The sequence below is a fragment of the Chiloscyllium punctatum genome, chromosome 5, assembly GCF_047496795.1.
Source record: "Chiloscyllium punctatum isolate Juve2018m chromosome 5, sChiPun1.3, whole genome shotgun sequence".
Lineage (NCBI taxonomy): Eukaryota > Metazoa > Chordata > Chondrichthyes > Orectolobiformes > Hemiscylliidae > Chiloscyllium > Chiloscyllium punctatum.
Window position 1 is genome coordinate 25567874 of NC_092743.1, and position 20688 is coordinate 25588561.

The window sequence follows — 20688 nt, forward strand, 5'->3', positions numbered from 1 at the left end:
AGAGGAGGAAAACAACTAAAAACTGTCATTCCTAGATGTCCCAGTAGAGCGAATAGTCACTGGGAACTTCAAACCAGCGTCTACAGGAAAACAACACATACAGACCAAATATTGAACTACAGAAGCAATTATCCCAACAGCCACAAATGAAGCTGCATCAGGATCTTATTTCAACGAGCCACCACACACATTGCAGCACAGAGGAACTAGGCAGAGCAGAGGAAAATCACCTGTACAATGAACACCAAGTCTGCCAATTTCTCAGCAACAAACCAAAACAAGCAGACAAAACATGTCCAGAAACCCTAGCCACTCTCCCCTACATCAAAGACATCTTGGAAATGACTGCCAGACTACTCAGACCCCTTGGCATCATGGTAGCCCACAAACCCACCAACACACTAAAACAGCAGCTAATGAACTTGAAAGAGCCTATACAGACAACAAGCAAAACTAATATCATTTACAAAATATCATGCAAGAACTGTAACAAACACTACATTGGACAAACAGGCAAAAAACTAGCCACCAGGATACATGAACCTCAACTAGCCACAAAATGACATGATCCTCTCTCACTAAGATCCTTACATACAGAAAAGGAAGGACACCATTTCAACTGGACAACACATTGACTCTAGGACAAGCCAAACAGAGACATGCATGAGAATTCCTAGAAGCATGGCATTCCAACTGGAACTCTATCAACAAATACATTGTCTTGGACCCCATTTACCACTTCCTGAGAAAAAGAACAGGAAATGACATCACCACTGGAAGTTACATCACCAACCCAAGGAAACCCAAACATACAAATAGAAAGCAGGAAACATCAGCTTTGCTTTATCCAAAGGCACACTGAAGATGTTACCTAGTATGCTGATAAAACATCTGGAGATGAACCTTCCAGCTTAGCGAGCAAACCTACATCTATGTTTCATCATCTCAGACCTAAATACTCTACCCTATATCCAGGTGTGCCCTGATTTTAGACTCTCCAACCTGGAAAAACATCCTCCCCGCATTTGTCCATCAATCTTTATTAGATTTTAATATGTCTCAATCCGATTCAAAACGTTACACTTGACTAGATAGTTGCAGTTCCAACAGCACTCAAGAAGCTAGACATCTTCTAGTTCGAACAAAGCACACTTGATTGGCACCTCTTCTAATCCTTTGAACTGTAGCTTCTTCCACCACTGTGTACCATCTATAAACTGCACTGGAAGAACTCACCAAGGCTTCAGAAAGTACCTTCCAAATGCACAACTTCTGCCATCTTAAAGGACAGAAGATACATGGGGATGCCACCACCTGCAAGCTCCACTCCAAACCACAAACCATTTTCCACTGCCTTGAAGTGTGTGTAGAAGCTTGTTCCCTTGAGGCATTCAAGAGGGCGATAGATTGCTCTGTTTAAAAAAAATGTCATGTGCAGGGCAGTAGGGAAAGATGGGAGGATGGCACTATGTCATTGTATCCATTTCGAGAGCTGATGGAGTCATGATAGGCTGGTTATTTGTCCTCCGTTATTCTATGATGTGAACATTCCTTGGTAGCGCTGAACGTTTAGTCCGTTAAATGTTGCATACCTTAAACCATTCACGTAACCTACAAGTATGTTATTTGGAGCATAATTGCCATAGACTTTGCACCATTGAATTAATCTTCTGAAAAAATGTACAGATTTTTTTCCTCTAAACCCAAAACCACAATACTGAGCTTGTGAACACCAATTTTCTTCAGCCATCATATTTTGCAGCATTATGATCTTCCACATTTCATGATCCTCGATAGCAGCAAATATCTTGGTATTTCTCTGAAATATTATTCCTAATCTGTTTCATAAAGTCTTTGCATATTCCCCACTTTGTCTTCTTGCTTTGTTGCTGACAATTTTACCAGTCACTGCCAGGTGGTCTCATTTCTTTCTCAAGTATGTTTCCAAAAAATATATATTTTCATTGCTATTTTCATTTATTGAGGTTCTTCTGGTGCATCTTACATTATATGGGGTAAATACATTCTTGTGATCCTTTTTTACTGAAAGGAAATTGTGATATCATCTGCTGCCTCACAGCGCCAGAGACCCGGGTTCAATTCCCACCTCAGGCAACTGTCTGTGTGGAGCTTGCACATTCTCCCCGTGTCTGCGTGGGTTTCCTCTGGCTGCTCCGGTTTCCTCCCACAGTCCAAAAATGTGCAGGTTAGGTGAATTGGCCATGCTAAATTGCCCGTAGTGTTAGGTGAAGGGGTAAATGTACGGGAATAAGTCTGGGTGGTTGCTCTTCAGAGGGTCAGTGTGGACTTGTTGGGCCGAAGGGCCTGTTTCCACGCTGTAAGTAATCTAATCTAAAAAAAATCTAATCTGTCTCTGTCATTCTGAGTTTGGAGAGGATTAATAACCCAACATGTTTTTTTGATTTGGAGATGCCAGTGTTGGACTGGGGTGTACAAAAGTTAAAAATTACACAATATCAGGTTATAGTCCAACAAGTATATTTGGAAGCACTAGCTTTCGGAGTGTTGCTCCTTCATCAGGTGATTGTGGAGAATAAGATTGTGAGACACAGAATTTAAGGCAAAAGTTTACAGTGTGATGTAACTGAAATTACATATTGAAAAAGACTGGATTGTTTGTTAAGTCTCTCATCTTTTAGAATGACCATGTTAGTTAAGTCTCTCATCTTTTAGAATGACCATGTTAGTTTCAGTTTTTTAATATTTAAATTGCAAAACTTGCTTTAAACGTTTTAAACTTTTAACTTTTTTTAACTTTTAAAGAAGTTTTTGACTTTTAACTTAAAAAAAGTTTGGAGATTTACATATGAAGGAACTGAAGACAACATGGTCATTCTAACAGATGACAGACTTAACAAACAATCCGGGTCTTTTTCAATATACCATTTCAGTTACATCACATTGTAAGACACAGAATTTATAGCAAAAGTTTACAATCTTATTCTCTGCAACCACCTGATTAAGGAGCAGTGCTCTGAAAACTAGTGCTTCCAAATAAATCTGTTGGACTATAACCTGGTGTTGTGTGATTTTTAAGTTTTTTTTGAGCCCATCATTTCATGACATTAAACCACTCATGGCTTCTTTTCTCCTGCACTGATTGTTCTGGAGACTGCTAAACTGCACTGCTGCTCTTTCTCACTGAATTGCTTCTATCTGAAATAATCCTGGACACTCACTGTCCTTTTGGATGGCTTCATCGTCTATAAATCAAAAATTTATGTTAACATCTTTTTGGGCTATTTCTTATCAACAATCTCTTTGTCTGTTCTACTAATTGTTAACTAGAACACAACAATTCCGCCTGAAGATTTTTCTTTCAAAAGCCTCATTTCAACATTTAAACACATATCCAGATAGCTCTCACACGAAGCTCAGAACTAAAGCTAAATCTTTTCCTTCTTAAGCCATGCAAGGTAGAAATAGAAATCCAACTTAAAACTGTGCTTGGTTCTGACCACTGCAGAACTCAAGGTTCCAAGTAAAAGAAAAATAATAACATATCGTGAAACATTGTCGCGCGTGGGTCTGAAGGGTTCATACTGAGGGGTGCCAGAAGTAGTATCCACTGTGATGATGTCATTTAGAACTGTGGGTGGAATAGTTTGGGATGTTGGAGGAATAAGACCTAGCATCCAGGCCTTTCTCATGATGTCTGTAACAAGGTCTATCATGACAACATAACCCGTAACTAGTTGGTAACATGCAATCAACCTCTTCTGTTCAATACAAGATTCTCTTCTTGTTATGCCAGGAAATATTATTTTCTCCCTACTAGAACAAGCATTTCCCATAGATCTCTATACTTAAAGAGAATAGTGGCAGCAAACCTACCCCATGGTAAAGTCATCATTGTCCCTGAGTTTAACCTGAAGGTTGCCACACCTCAGACAAGGGGTGAGGTTGAGAACCTTAGTGGTAACCTCAAACAGAATAGGAATTGAAGCTACACTGTTGGCATCACTCTGTCTCACAAATCAGCCATTCGGCTTACTGAGCTTTACCGGTTGAGAATCCTCTTTTCAAACTCTCCCCTTGCATGAGTTATGGTGATCCTCAGATTAAACTGTTACCAGTCACCTCTCGCAAATGAGAGAGCAGCTTTATGGTCCTCCAGGACAGTGGTGACTTTACATTTACTTTACCTCATTGAGAGGTACATACTTTTGTTTAACTGAATGTGCAACACCTATCAATCTTTCCGCTGGCTACCAACTTTATTTCAGGGGAGTGTGGAGGTCTGTCAACTATCTGAAAAATGTCACTCATATACAATTGGATTTGCCAACTTCAGATTTGTGACTATACAACCTCCAAGCCCCTCTGCTCTCACAACATCTCAAAGCAGCACTATTTAGATTATGTTGTGTGATAATGTTATTCCTCCAAAGGTTCATCCCAGTGCATTTGCCATGTGTGTGCATATTTTGTTGTTGTTCAGACACTTTGAGCTTTAGTGTTATTTAAAAGATGGTTTGAACATTTCCCCATTATTGCAGAAATGTGTGAGATATTTTAACTTTGTGAAGAAGCACTGTTATTACACGACTTTGTAATACTAGAATCAGAAAAAGTCAAAAGTGATGTCAATACACACATGCTCATCAACGGATTCCTGTTTTAGTTTAGATTTCAAATGTTCAACAGTTATGCTTGCTTTTCAATCAAAAATGCTGCTTAGATATTTTTCCAGGCTCTTCGTGTTATTAAAAGATAATAGGTAAGAAACTTGGATTGTGGGGCAAAACAGGTTGCAGTGAATCAATTATCTGTTCTGTGCAGAATTTGATTCATAATTCCATGGACTGTAATGGAACTGAATATCTGGCACTGTCTATTACAGGTGGCTATTTCAACTCTGTCCATTTTGAGTCACTTCTTAAGGTGAATGTTTATTTCACTGACTTTGTACTTTTTAATTACTTAACATTGTTCCTGTCCTGCTATCAGCCTTGATGCAGTAATAGTGCTCTTGTCTCTGTAGCAGTTTATTAGCTCAAACCCTAACCTGGCACATATTTCAAGTTTACAATGCATTGCAATAGTGAGGGAGTGCAACACAGTTGGAGGTAATGTCTTTCAGAAGACTTGTCAAACCAAGAACCTTTCTGCTAACTCAGGTGGATGTAAAAGATCACATGGCAGTGTTTGAAGAAGAACAATGGCTAACATTACACCACACCCTCTCCCCCACCACCACCAACAACAGTGCTAAATTGTCTTATTTTATTTAACTATCTATAACTTGTGTGCCAGTAAGATGCCCCCAATATCCTACAGTAAAGAAAGTTCTCAAACATATCTTAAAGCCTATAAAACAGTCTCTCAAGTTTGTGAAAGAAAGCCATTTATCATCTTTTACAGAAAAATGCAGAGAATATTTATTGGAATTACAATTTTCTTAAAAGTTTAATGTGGCTATGTTTGAATAATACAATGAAAGCAGTAATTTACATGAACTGCTTCATGCAACCAAATCCAAGGGGAAATACATGTGAATTTGTTTTCACACAGGATCCTTAGAGCAAGATACATAATTCTCAGGTTGAGTTTTAGAAAATTGTGCATGTGCGCACTTTCAGATATTTAAATTTGTGCTTGTGTAGTTCCTGTATTTATGTCCAGCTGTGTGATTTTATGAGTTAGAGCTTAAATGCATTAAATATTTAGTGGAATGGCTTTGACCTGCTTGCCAACAGCCAGTGAATACCTGCTGCTCAGTTAGCAGCAGCATTTTTACATTAAAATGCTCCAGCAAGTTTCAGATTGGTGTGGATGATATATTTTTTTATATATTTTCTTCACATTTTGAAATTAGTTTGAATGAAAATTGACATTAATTCAAGTAAGTAAGTTCAGAGCAAACTTTTCAACATGTTGCATGAAATGAATCAACAATTTAGCAGTCAGTACTAAGAAAAATAAATATCCCTTTTACCCTCATAGAAATTTGGATAATTCAATTCTTTAAGTAGATTTGCTCCATACGCATTTTAGCAAGATTTTGGAGTCCTATGGTTTCATCTTGTCCTGTAAAATGGATGTGTTAAATTAACGTGGGATTTAATGATACTTTTTAGAAAGTCTTCTGTATGAAGAATAATGAGTTCCATCCTAGCCCATCTATGCTGCTGAAAATTCGATGACACCACCAACCCCTAAACCCCTCCATCAGAGGACCTGCTGATTGGTTGAATGTTGTAAGGTTTTCACCTTCTTCATACTAATTGGAAGTCCATTACGCACATTGATCACTCTTTGTACAAAAAACACTTAACTGTTTGTATTTTAGAAGTCTCATTGCCCGAACTGCAGAGTTATCTGAAATAATGGCAGGGAATTCCATTTGAAGTTGTTTTTGCTTCACTGCGGATCCTTTATTGGAAATGTAGACAAGCAAAGGCAAAAAATACCCTCCCTTCTTGCTGATCATCAGATCTAACTCTGCCACTTCGATGCTTCCATCTTATCTTTTCATGCGGAATTTTGAGGAAACCATTTCATGTAAATTAAAATGCACTATGACAAGTTTTCTGCATTCCTCCTGATTTGTCATTGGTGAGGTGAAGCAGGACCTGATTGTGTTTTTCTACCTTATATTAGGCTATTATCAACAAATTAATTGCCACATTTGCGCCTGATAATTAGATCCATTTCTTTCATGCAACTAGTGAAGTCATAGAGATGTACAGCATGGAAACAGACCCTTCAGTCCAACTTGTTCATACCGACCAGATAACTCAACCCAATGTAGTCCTACCTGCCAGCACCCAGCCCATATCCCTCCAAACCCTTCCTATTCATATACCCATCCAGATGCCTTTTAAATGTTGCAATTGTATCAGCCTCCACCACTTTCTCTGGCAGCTCAAACCATACACGTACTACGCTTTGCATGTAAAAGGTTGCCCCTTAGTTCTCTTTTATATCTTTCCCCTCTCATCCTAAACCGATGCCCTCTAGTTCTGGACTCCCCCACGCCAGGGAAAATACTTTGTCTATTTATCCTCATGATTTTATAGCCTCCATAAGGTCACCCTCCGCCTCCAATGTTCCAGGGAAAACAGCCCTGCCTATTTAACCTCTCCTGATAGTTCAAATCTTCCATCCCTGGCAACATCCTTGTGGATCTTTTCTGTCAGGGTGAAAGGGAAGGCTGGTAGGTATAGGGAATGCTGGATGACTAAAGAAATTGAGCATTTGGTTAAGAAAAAGAAGGAAGCATATGTCAGGTATAAACAGGATAGATCGAGTGAATCCTTAAGAGGATAAAGAAAGTAGGAGTATACTTAAGAGGGAAATCAGGAGGGCAATACAGGGACATGAGATAGCTTTGGCAAATAGAATTAAGGAGAATCCAAAGGGTTTTACAAATATATTAAGGACAAAAGAGTAACGAGGGAGAGAATAGGGCCTCTCAAGGATCAGCAAGGCGGCCTTTGTGTGGAGCCACGGAAAATGGGGGAGATACTAAATGAATATTTTGCATCAGTATTTACTGTGGAAAAGGATTTGGAAGATATAGACTGTAGGGAAATAGATGGTGACATTTTGCAAAATGTCCAGATTACAGAGGAGGAAGTCTTGAAACGGTCAAAGGTGGATAAATCCCCAGGGCCTGATCAGGTGTACCTGAGAACTCTGTGGGAAGCGAGAGAAGTGATCGCTGGGCCTCTTGCTGAGATATTTGTGTCATCGATAGTCACAGGTGAGGTGCCGGAAGACTGGAGGTTGGCAAACATGGTGCCACTGTGTAAGAAGGGTGGTAAGGACAAGCCAGGGAACTATAGACCAGTGAGCCTGACCTCGGTGGTGGGCAAGTTGTTGGAGGGAATCCTGAGGTACATGATGTACATGTATTTGGAAAGGCAAGGACTGATTCGGGATAGTCAACATGGGTTTGTGCATGGGAAATCATGTCTTACAAACTTGATTGAGTTTTTTGAAGAAGTAGGGGAATGGGCCTGGGTGGGTTGCGCATCGGCGGGTCGGTGTGGACTTGGGCCGAAGGGCCTGTTTCCACACTGTAAGTAATCTAATCTAATCTAATCTAAAATGTAACAAAGAAGCTTGATGAGGGCAGAACAGTAGATGTGATCTATATTGACTTCAGTGAGGCATTCGACAAGGTTCCCCATGGGAGACTGATTAGCAAGGTTAGATCTCATGGAATACAGGGAGAACTAGCCATTTGGATAACAGTACTGGCTCAAAGGTAGAAGACAGAGGGTGGTGCTGGAGGGTTGTTTTTCAGACTGGACGCCTGTGACCAGTGGAGTTCCACAAGGATCGGTGCTGGGCCCTCTATTTTTTGTCATTTATATAAATGATTTGGATGCGAGCATAAGAGGTACAGTTAGTAAGTTTGCAGATGACACCAAAATTGGAGGTGTAGTGGACAGTGAAGAGGGTTACCTCAGATTACAACAGGATCTGGACCAGATGGGCCAATGGGCTGAGAAGTGGAGATGGAGTTTAATTCAGGTAAATGCGAGGTGCAGCATTTTGGGAAAGCAAATCTTAGCAGGACTTATACACTTAATGGTAAGGTCCTAGGAAGTGTTGTTGAACAAAGAGACCTTGGAGTGCAGGTTCATAGCTCCTTGAAAGTGGAGTCGCATGTAGATAGGATAGTGAAGAAGGCGTTTAGTATGCTTTCCTTTATTAGTCAGGGTATTGAGTACAGGAGTTGGGAGGTCACATTGCAGCAGTATCGGACATTGGTTAGGCCACTGTTGGAATATTGTGTGCAATTCTGGTCTCCTTCCTATCAGAAAGCTGTTGTGAAACTTGAAAGGGTTCAGAAAAGATTTACAAGAATGTTGCCAGGGTTGGAGGATCTGAGCTGCAGGGAGAGGCTGAACAGGCTGGGGCTGTTTTCACTGGAGCGTCGGAGGCTGAGGGTTAATCTATAGAGGTTTATAAAATTATGAGGGGCATGGATAGAATAAATAGGCAAAGTCTTTTCACTGGGGTCAGGGAGTCCAGAACTAGAGGACATAGGTTTAGGGTGAGAGGGGAAAGATATAAAAGAGACCTAAGGGGTAACTTTTTCATGCAGAGGGTGGTACGTGTATGGAATGAGCTGCCAGAGGATGTGGTGGAGGCTGGCACAATTGCAACATTTAAAAGGCATTTGGATGGGTATATGAATAGGAAGAGTTTGGAGGGATATAGGCCAGGTGCTGGCAGGTGGGACTAGATTGGGTTGGGATATCTGGTCGGCATGGACGGGTTGGACCGAAGGGTCTGTTTCCATGCTGTACATCTCTGACTCTATGACTCTAAGTATCGCAACATCTTTCTGATAAGAAGGAAACCAGAATTGCATAGAATTGCACAGAATATTTCAACAGTGGCCCAATCAATGTCTGTACAGCTGCAACATAACTTCCCAACTCCTGTACTCAATACTCTGACCAATGAAGGAAAGCACACCAAACGCCGCCTTCACCATCCTTTGGGACTAATATTTTTGAAGCTACCTGAGTCTGTTTTGAAAATGGCACAAGTACTAAGGTTTCCACAGTATTCACCCTATGAGCACTCCCTCACAATTCCCCTTCCTTCTCCGTCAGGGGTATGTGTCATCTGAAATCACGGATTTATTTGCTTTTTGATATTATGAGCTTGACAAGGATGTAAATCATTCATTCATTTTAGTTTTATTATCTTTTACTTAAACCTATTTCTGTTATTTATCTTGTGAATATGACTTCAACCTCCACCAATACTTTGTGGAAGTGGTGCTAAATACAGCATATCGCCTTACTTTGACGCTTAATTGGAAAATTTATGATTTGGGCCTTTTACCTGTGTCAGATTGATAAGTTATTCTATTGTATATTGTTTTATGTACACATATTCAACAAAGGTGGTCAAAAAAAGCTGGATATCTGTTGCAATTGGCCTATTGAGCTGTTAAGCTCAATGTTAGCTTTGATGTGGAAGTTTATTGTGAAATAAAACTCACCTAAAGATCATTCTAAAAATAACAAAATGGCTTCATGCTCTGTTCCTTAATTGCTTCTGTTTAACCTCATTGTTAGTGCAACACCATATTCCTTTCTTTGTATCTTTTGTTCTTGAGCATTTCTGGAATGGGACAAGTGTTCGCCATGAACTACTAGCCTTGGACTTTATTGCATTCTTCTGAATATTCTTGCTGGTTGGATTTATGTCCATTTTATTGCCTGAGAATAGCTTTCTGAAGCACAGTTGGAGCTCTCATAAACTATATTTATGCAGCAGAAACACATTTAGCTCGCATCAAAATGAACAGTGCTAAATGTGGTCTATGAATGTTTAAAAAGTCCTGTCAGAAAAATTGCAAATCATGTTGGCCAAGGAATACAATGTTGAATGTAGGTATTTGAGAATTACGAAATGAAAAATTGCCACTCTTTGCACCATGGAAAATTTAAATCATTTATTCATCACTGAGTCAAAATGAAAACCATACAAAGAGCAGAGTAATTACAGAAGTGGCAAGATTTCTAAAATACGGACCTGACTGTCAAGGAACGATGATAACTGATTCATTGAACAGATCCATTGAACATTGAACAGAGTGGATAAAGGAGACGTACTTAGATCAGAAATTTTATTCATTGGGAATCAATGGTTTACCTCAGTTGTACTCAAACTTTGCGATGCGTGCTATACTAATGTTGGAAAAATTCTGCTTTTGGTGAAAGTGGACCAGAATGCCTCTGTATGGTATCCAAGCTACATTTAAAGTTGACCTTGCTATCATCATGTAATCTTCTGTCTGCCTGCTCTCATTCTTGTTGACCATTTATGAATAAATGCATTCTCTTCCATGATCTTCCTGTGGATGTTTCCATTTACCTCATTGTGAATAAATGCATTCTCTTCCATGATCTCACTGTGAACCTTTCCAATGACCTCATGACACGCAATAGATCCAGAAATAAGAATGCAAGGTATAGGATCAAGAGTCAGCTTCACAGTCTCTTGCCCCTGCTCCAACGTTTATTCTCACAATGACTATGACTAAGAATCAGTATAAATCCCACTTTTTTGTCTGTTCTCCAAATTCCATTCAATGAGAGACCAACAATCTATCTCCTTCTTTATTCAACAATGGTGCGTGCACAACTGTTTGTAGTTGAGAATTCCATAGATTTGCAACCTTCTGAGTAGAGAAAGACCTCCTTGAGTATTGTTTATAAAAGAAACATTTTATCAAAGCTTCTCATCTTGCATTCATCAGGACAGTTTGCAAATTTAGAAGTATGAGGGCTCAACCAACATGTACAGAGGAACCTCGAATATCCAGCATTTGATTATCTGAATTTCAGATTATCCGGAAATGATCGCAATATCCCGATGCTGGGCTAAACTGTGTTGTCTGGGATTTAATTATCTGAACTTTCGATTATTTGCACAAAATACTCCCTGCCTGTGCTGTTCAGATAATCAAAGTTCCTTTGTATATTTTATGAGAGGAGAGTGCTGACTGGCAAGTAAACTTTGGTGGATGCTTTACTATGGAGAGTGCATGAGTTGCACAATTCTGGCAGTTAACTGTCAATCATCACTTGTGGATACATTCTGCATGGAAATGTCTCTACCAATCTGATTTGGTACCAGCTGTATGATGCATTAGCAAAACAGTCATTGTTTACATGCAGTCATTGACCGTGGGTGTTAGAAAGCTGCTTAATTATGTGAAGGAGCATCATATCCAAATTAAATTAGCAAGCTCAACTTACCACTCCAGTCCTGCTACAAGACAGGACTAATTTTGGGAAAATGGAGTATATTTGCTCCAGAGCGGCAAATGAAAGAGGGAAAATATATTTAAATAATGGTATCCTGGACAGCTTTCATAGCCAATCGTAATCTTAAATGTAACATTTATGGGTATTTACTAAAAGTAGTCCTGTGTGCACACTATTGGATTATATAAATTGTGTTTAGGGGCTTCCTTGCACAAAGGTTAAATATCAATTATTATTTCCATCCTGCAGACTTTTGTTTGTTTAAAAAATCCCAGTTGGGAAAACAATGAAAAAGTACTGATGAATTAAAATTTTCATCACAATTAATTCCCTTAGCTTTATACTTACTAGAAAACAGATTGTGTTGTCAATTTATGGTAAATTATTTGCTGAATGCTGATTTTAAATTTTGGTTTAAATATCTGAGCTTCATCAACGAATAGCACTTTATTCATCATTCTTATAGATTTGCTCCTGAATTTGAGTAATGAGTTTCTTTATCAGACTTGGCATTAGAGTTGCTTTGCCAACCTATACTTAATTAATAAACAAATGTTATTAATTATAATGGTTTCCCATTAATCTTTATTAGCAGGTTGATTTATTTCTTAACAAATATTGCAGTAAACACTTCCAATTATTGGAGAAAAAAAAGGAGAACTCTTGGACTTAACTTTCTGAAGTGTGAAGTTCACAAGTGATGTCATATTAACTTGTTAGAATTATAACTTTAGGCAGGCTTCCCCAGATTGTGTAACCTGTCCCTGTACTAGACGGCATGGTGGCTCAGTGGTTAGCACTGCTGCCTCACAGCACCAGAGACCCATGTTTGATTCCAGCCTTGGCTCTCTGTCTATGTGGAGTTTGCACATTCTCTCTGTGTCTGCGTGGGTTTCCTCCCACAGTCCAAAGATGTGCAGGTCAGGTGAATTGGCCATGCTAAATTGCCTGTAGTGTTCAGTGCATTAGTCAGAGGGAAATGGTTCTGGGTGGGTTATTCTTCAGAGGATTGGTTTTGGGCTGAAGGGCCTGTTTCCCCACTGCAGAGAATCTAATTTAATCTTAGCAATTTTCTTTTCTCCTAATGGAATTTTTATTCATCCTCATACTTGGTTGTGTCCTGGTGATGCTCCCAAATTTTGCCCACACAAACTCACTCTTCATGTGTGAATCTGCAGAGTGAAACTTGGGTTTTTCCATTACTTCTCAACTGCCATTGTAGTGGTAATCACAGGGCTTGTAAAGGAAATGTAAGAGATCTTCAATTCTTTCAGCAATCTGCTCACTTTGAACTTGAAGAAGGCTGCAGCAGTATGGAATAAACAATCCAAACCATTTGTTTGCATTTATAGACTGCACTAAGTTAACTTCCTCTTGGGTAAGAAAATTCTCAAGAGACTGGAGTTGAATAGGAATCAGTTCCCTAAATGTGTTGTATCTCCCATTTTCTAGGTAGGAATGCCATCAGTTGCCTGAGGGTCATCTGACACTATTCTCTCTTTTAATGATATGTTTACATGTCTGGCCACTACTTCTTCTTTCACTTTGATATGCGTAGATGTAATTCATCCAGATCAATGGTTTTATCCTAAGTTTAACTGGTAGATCAATCTTCTTTTTAATTTCTCTGTTAAATACTTTTGTATGCTTTTGAATCTCTACTTTTAATGTCAAGTCCAATTTGGAAACACTGAGGCCAAGTAGTTACGTAATATTTCTGGCATTATCTGTGAATTTATCTGTTGTGTTCTTTTTTGAACTTATGTATGTTGTTATTCCATGCTCATTTAATTTCGTAGTTTCTCTTTCGACTTGTCTGTGAACCATTTTTGATTTTTGTCATGTTCTTCTTTGTCATCAATGTATTTGGAGTGTATTTCTTTTAGTTCATCCATTGGTTAATTTTTTGGTGTGAGGTATATTTCTCTTGGACTTTAGCCACATTCTGAGTGTTTCTCATTGTTGTTCTATTTCTTTGTCAGTAATCATTTTCTAGTTGATTTGCCCCAATTCCATTGTCATCCTGTTAAAATTTGATGTCCTTTTTAGTTTATTACTCCTTATTACGAATTCTGCAAATGTGCATTTTTGTCTTTGGCACCAAGGATGAGATATTTAATGTCCATATATTAAAGTTACATTCCTATCTAACTACTTTTTAAATAGTTGTTTGATACAATATAATTTAAGTATTGCTGAATAAGGAATCATCTTTGTTGAAGATTTTCATCTTCTGCTCATCAGGACAATTTATAAGAAGTGCCGGTGCAAGCCAAAATCAACATTTATATATACTGTTGGAGAGGAGAGTGTTGATTAGTTGGCAAGTGGAATTTGATTGGTAGAGGTAATGGCAGGGAATTTGCAACACTTAAATGATGGCTGACAATTAACTGCTGAGCTTTATTTAAATTTTAAAAACAGGCAGGTTCATTTTGATTGGTAAAAGCATTGCTTGAGAAATGAAGTAGAGAAGACCATCCCCTCTTTTGTAGAATCGAAACAGGCACAGAATGTGTACGTGCTATTTACATAACTTAATAGACTGCACCTTTTCTTTATATTTACCATTAAAAGGGTGCCATCAAATCAGCTAGCTCTCTTTCCTTCGTGCCCTCAGTGGGAAATCGGCCAGGAGATTCTCCGTTCCTGTCTACGATACCCCTACCTTAACTGGTCAATAAACATATCAGCATTCCTACAGTCCTATGTATATAAGAATGGCCTCATTGACAACCTTGTAAATAGGTCCTGAGGCTATTTTCAGACCATGAGAGGCTGATGTTAAAAGAATGTGTGTTAAAACCATCCATAGGTTAATCCATCATTTCTTGCTGATCATCATGCAAACTCACAAACGGGCCGAAGGTCGTCACTTTTGGTCTTGAAAAGTATCTCGTCTGTGGCCTCTGAAAAGTTTGAGCAACAGGTGAAGTAGCTGTTTCTTGCTGCTACTATGGAGTCGCAACAGGAATGGTGTTCATCATCAACAGCATTCTGCCATTAATTCAAAAAGATGTCCTGATTATCTCACAAGTAAATATAGTGGCAGGTGAATTAAGTACTGTATGATGTTGAGGTGTAGACCGTACGCCCAAAAGACTGGTGGATCACATCAAGCAGTATACTTTGTTAAACAACAAATAAACAGAAATCGAAATTCTCTCAATACTGTTCCCATCCTGGGACAGGAACAGCATGGAGTTAAATACAAAATTGAGCTCACTCGACTCATCAAACTAAAAATAAACTGCTAATAAATATCCCTCAATATTGTCCCCATCAAACACTCCCTGGACAAGGACGGTAAGGAGAAAAACTCCCCCAACTCCTTGAGCCAAAAGTGAACTGAAAGTGCAGCTTCTTTGACACCATCCCCATCAACAGTCCTGGGATAGGGACAACAAGGTACTGAACATGTCTCAATTGGACAACATTTCCTAAATAATTCTTTACCTATGAAGAAGATGACCAATTTAGGATTGTCAATCTGGCTGACAGTGTTTTCATGCCTGTGTACACCGGAGTGTAGGTGAATACATACTGAATAGACATTGTATTCACTGAATACAAAGTGCTGTTTTCTACATATGCAGAAAGAACATACTGTTGCTTCTGATATCACGGGATAGTTCCATTCTCGTGCAACCTCGTGTTATCAGAAAATCGCGCAATAGCAGCACCGTTTTAACTAATGGGACCAGAATCAGGTTATGACCAATACACACTTTAAGAGTTTGCACTTTAGAAACAGTGTCCCCAATTGGCAATCGCGTCATAGCAAATCTGCATTAATGAGACACACATTATTGAAGAAAGACCTGTATACATCCTGTGCCTGTTGCAAATCAGCAAAATAGATGAAAGCCATTTTCAATGTTTTTTACCTCAAGGGAATGCCTTGACTAATCAGACTTAGCTTGCTGGATTTCAAATTTAAACAAAGCTTGACAATTCATTGTCAGTCATTGTCTGATTGGTGCATTCTCTGTTAGTCCACTTGCCAAACCAATCAGCAGACTCCTCATACAGTGTTAATGTTATTTCCCCTTTACATTGCTATTTATTGTGAATTCATCTATTTAGTATGAGTAGAAAAGGTTGGACAAAAGCTGTTTTTGTTTCAGTGATCTATTTCTCAGATGTCAGAGATTTCTGTTGGGGTTAATTCTTGTCTTGTAAGTGATGGAAGTTGTGCTACACTTACATCAATCTGTTGCTTTGCTTTTGCTATTTTTTTAAGTTGACATTTATATTCATTTTGTGTCACATTAGCTTTGACTAATTTTGAATAATACCTGCAAAATGTGTCTGTCTTTTAACACCATCTGTGGTCATAATTTGCTGAGGTCAAAATTGGATATGGGATGATAACCAGAACATGGAAATTTGGGCTCAAAATGTGGTTTACTTTGCTGTTGATGTAAGTTGATTGGAAAACTCATTAGTGAATGAACTGCATGTGACACTTGGATAAATGTGATTTCAAATTTTAATTTGGTCTAAAGATACAGATGTCTGCTTTACAGTTTAACATTTGTGGGCATTCTAATCAAAGACTAGACTGTCCAGCCATAAAAGCAGATGCATGACAATTTGCATTCTTCAGAACCTTTATCTAACCTTGTGCATTTGTATTGTTTCCTTGCAGTTGCTGGCTCAGCTTGGAAGGTGGTCTTCTCTATGCTTTTGTGGGACCTGCGGCCGTTGTTGTTTTGGTATCAAGTTTCCAATCTCATTTCATTACCATTTATTGCAGTCTCAGTAGTACAGTAATGAAAAAAAAAGTTGCATTTTGGAGCTCCAATTGTTGACCGTAAAACTATATTTTATGTTTATACATTTTTATTTCAACAGGTGAACATGGTTATTGGCATTCTGGTATTTAACAAACTTGTATCCAAAGATGGAATAACAGATAAGAAACTGAAGGAACGGGCAGGGTATGATTATAAATACATCATCTAGCATTTTATTATCTTTGAAAGATACTCACCATATTTCCTTGATTAGAAACAAGCAATATTGTCATTTATTCCTGGAATACAATATTAATTAACCTTAAATAAGCCTGCTAATAGTAGCCTTGAAGTGTTAAAATATTAATGATTATCATATTTAATCTTCAACAATCCATTGACGTAGTATAATGTTCACACTGATGTCATGCTTAGTCACTCTACGTTTGCCACAGTGTAATTTTCTTCATAACTGAGTAACTGTTCTCTGGCATGTTTGAGAAGGATATTTGAATTTAAAAGCAAAAGCATCCTTTTTTTTGTTCACCAGCAATGTTTTGCTCTGTGGCATAAATTCCGATTGCCTGCATTCTGTAGAATGGTAAAGTTGCTGGACAGAAATTAGATTAAGCTCTAAAGATCCTTCCATTTAAAAATCAAAATTGAGACTATCTCATAATTTAGTGGATTTTAAAGCCCAGTGTACAGTTAGACTGTTCTGTTATACATACTTAAATATTGATGGTTAGGAGCATGTTAATAAAATGTTGCTCAATGTATTTTAAAATTTTCTTTACTTCCTTCCCTGAAGCTGTGATCTATGCTGATGTACTTTTCCATAAACATTAGCTTTCAATGCCTCACCTCATGTTTTAGTCTTTACAAAATGTATTGCCAAAATGTTCAATCATGTGAAGCATTATAGGCAAGTCTAATTCTAAACTTTCCTGACAAATTAGTTAGGCAGAGTCCGACAGGGAGCTGGATAGCAATCAACATAATATCCATGGCTGCTCTTTAGATTATGGAGACTGCTACACTACTGTCAGTCACCAATGCCAATTGTGAAGATTAGCGAATTCAACACAACCATACCTCATTTTTCTGACTCAATTCCAGGCTAATTTGTATGTGTTCTAACTGATTAATTAGCATATCCAAATATTCATCTTTTAACAACTGCATTGGTATTTTTGTGCGACTGGAAAGTAGAATTTTATATCAAATTAATATTAGCAAATTTACAAAACACGTAATTTTCTTTAATTTCAAAGACATTTTTCTTCAGGAGTGAGTTTGCTTCACAGTAGTGAGATGTCTGGATACTGACTTAATCACTGATCAGACAATGCAACATGTGCATTGCCTCCTAATCTCTTCACATGATCTCCATGGTGATAGAAGAATGATATCAAGTAAGCATAAACTGTTAATGTTCATTCATTCAGGCTGTTGAAAACAAAATTAGTTCTTTCAAAAATCTGAATGCTATTTGTGGTGAGAGTTGTGGACTTCAAATACCCAGGCCTTGCATTTGAATGCAGGGCCCTTTACGGTGAAAGGGCTGACTTACTCCATGGCAACAGTCGACATGCTCTGTTGCTTAGCGACTTACTTTCTCACAGTCGACGGAAACAAAATGGAGACCAGCTGCGAAAAGATTTATCAGTAAAATATTGTTTTCTCCTGGAAAGAGTGAAATGAAAATGCAAATAAACATTTATATGGTTTAGTGAAGAGATTGGTGATAGGTGGCTCTGAAGCAGGGGCAGGAAATGAGCTGCAAAATCTATTGCACAAGCTAGCTGGACCTCTGCCAAGTTGAATCCATCACATTTCTTGGCTGTCGTCTTCAATGCCTTCTGTGACTCCTTGCAGTCTGATATTTAGAGGGACCCTTAACTCTGCAGTCATGCGATCAGTGCCAGGAAGTAGTATAATGGCTTTGTGAATGCAATTAAGAGAAGACTGCACAAAAGGATTTTCTTAAGCCTTTTGGTTGAACAGCCTGTTTGCCCTGAAAATGTATATGTTTTTGCATTCAGCAGTATGAGCAAAATGTGCTCTTTTTAAGATTGGGGATGTTTGTGCTATGGATTGGAGCAGGGAAGGCCCACATATCTCAGAACAAAGAAATGATCCACTGTATGGGATCCACTGCTTTTGACCTGTGAACCTGAAAACATGGGTGTTCTCAGGGAAGTGTTTGGAAAACTAAGCCAGAACATATGGGGCGAGATCGCAGATATCATTCTCAGTCCCAACTGTTGTTACTGCATTGTGCTCGTTCACAATAAAATCTTGCAACTTAATTCTTAAATTTGTATGTTAATTTGAAATTTATGGACAGGATTTCCGGGCTTTGCGCGGTATGGAAAAAAGGATTGAAAATATTGGTGGAGCGGGCAGGTTCAGACCCGCTAAGGGCCTTTAAACTCAAAGTGAAGGACACTTTGTCTCAAGTTTTTTCCATCACTGCTGAGGGGTGGGGATGGGAGGTTTGAGGATAGAGAGGAATTCCAGGCAGATTGAGTAGTACCTCTGCCTATCTAGCAGGAGGCTGAAGTGGGGGCAGAAACCTGCCGTCCCCCAGCCTTGCTCTGATTTAAATCCAGAGGGAAGTCTTTGCGCCTGGAGAGTATTCAAGGCCATTAGATCACCACATCAAGAGACTGTGTATCAGAAAGCAAAGGTCCTGCAGAACCCACATCCATTCCCTGACCCCCAACTTCTTGCCCAACACCTCTATTTGACCCCATTCCACTCAAATTGTGCAAGCTGCCTTTAATTAATCCAAGGTCACTTAAAGGGGGCAGACACATTTTGGCAATGTGTTATGTTCTCCCTATTCAGTGCCCCTGACCATGGCAATCCTGCTGGATGGGAAAGGTTAATATGGACTTGTAATTTCCTATCTGGGAGTCTGTGCGATAAATGTAGATGTTTCATTCAGATTATTTGTTGGGTATCATAGGTTTATCAGTCTTTTGTTCCCTCTCTTTGAAAATATCCGTCCCTCACCCATGACCACTTGTAACATTCAGGAGGGACAGACATTCAAATCTGTATCTGCAGGTTATTTATTGACTTGTTTGTTCTCTGATATCTCAGTGTTGTAGCATTAACTTACTTACCCTTCTGAGCCCTTAAATCTTCAAGTGCAGTTTCTTAATTCAGAGTAATCAGAACCCATATTGAATTCAAGATTGAAATTCAGAATGGTCATCCCCTTCAGAAACCCTATCTCATGCAAATAGTTCCTGTAATGATAGTTGAAATAGATTTTAAGTACATTTGACTCAGTAAATAAGTATTCCCTCTTTTTTTGCACATCTAGATATAACTTTATTTGAAGAAAATTATTAAAATAAATTATTGATCATATTCATGGATCAGTGTAGATTGTGCAGAATTGAATTATGAAGCATCTGCTTGCTGTGTTAGGACTGCACAAGGGAGTGCGAGCAGATATTCTACCTGCTTTCCTCCACATGCCAGAGGAAAGCACTGGAAGTATCCGTGCTTTCAAGCCCAATCATTTGAGCAGCATTGTAGGGCTCGGGATCTGTCATTAATCTGGCATCAGTTCAGCATTGTCATTGGAGACCATCAGCAGCTGTCAAAGAGCTCTGCACTGTCTCTGCAGTGAATTTGAACACAGGACTCCAAAATGTGATGTTATTTAACACCTCCCAAGAAAATTTAAGGCTTGACTTGCAAAGGTTTCAAGTATTTCAGAATATTTCTTCAAGTTAAACTACATTCTGTCTGTCCCTTTTTCTATAATCTACAGACTTTTAAAACCTGAGATTGACAATGTCTTAGATTTTTTTAGATTAGATTCCCTACAATGTAGAAACAGGCCCTTCAGCCCAACAAGTCCACACCGGCCCTCCGAAGAGCAACCCACCCAGACCCATTCCACTCCATTTACCCCTGACTAATCCACCTGACACTACAGGCAATTTAGCATGGCCAATTTAACTAATCTGCACATCTTTGTTTCTATGTATCTATCGTTTTATTACATCTCCTTGCTTTCTTTCAACGTTTGAATGTTTAAACAAATGATTAGGCGCAGACATTTAATATTTTAATGGCATGTTTTCTTTAGTCATCTACCCCATTAATCTCCAGTTGGTATTCTTAAAACATGATAGTAATTTACTCACCACAATCCT

At 38.7% G+C, this 20688-nt stretch overlaps 1 protein-coding gene across 13 annotated transcripts in view; it reads left to right on the forward strand.

The window, feature by feature from the left end:
• adgrb1a (adhesion G protein-coupled receptor B1a) overlaps positions 1-20688 on the forward strand; it is a 563161-nt gene that overhangs the window by 455768 nt on the left and 86705 nt on the right. For all 13 annotated transcript variants that reach the window (XM_072569963.1, XM_072569962.1, XM_072569956.1 and 10 more), the window contains 2 exons: positions 16420-16486; positions 16626-16711. In XM_072569963.1, coding sequence (XP_072426064.1) covers positions 16420-16486; positions 16626-16711 — 153 coding nt within the window. The remainder of the gene's footprint in view (positions 1-16419; positions 16487-16625; positions 16712-20688) is intronic.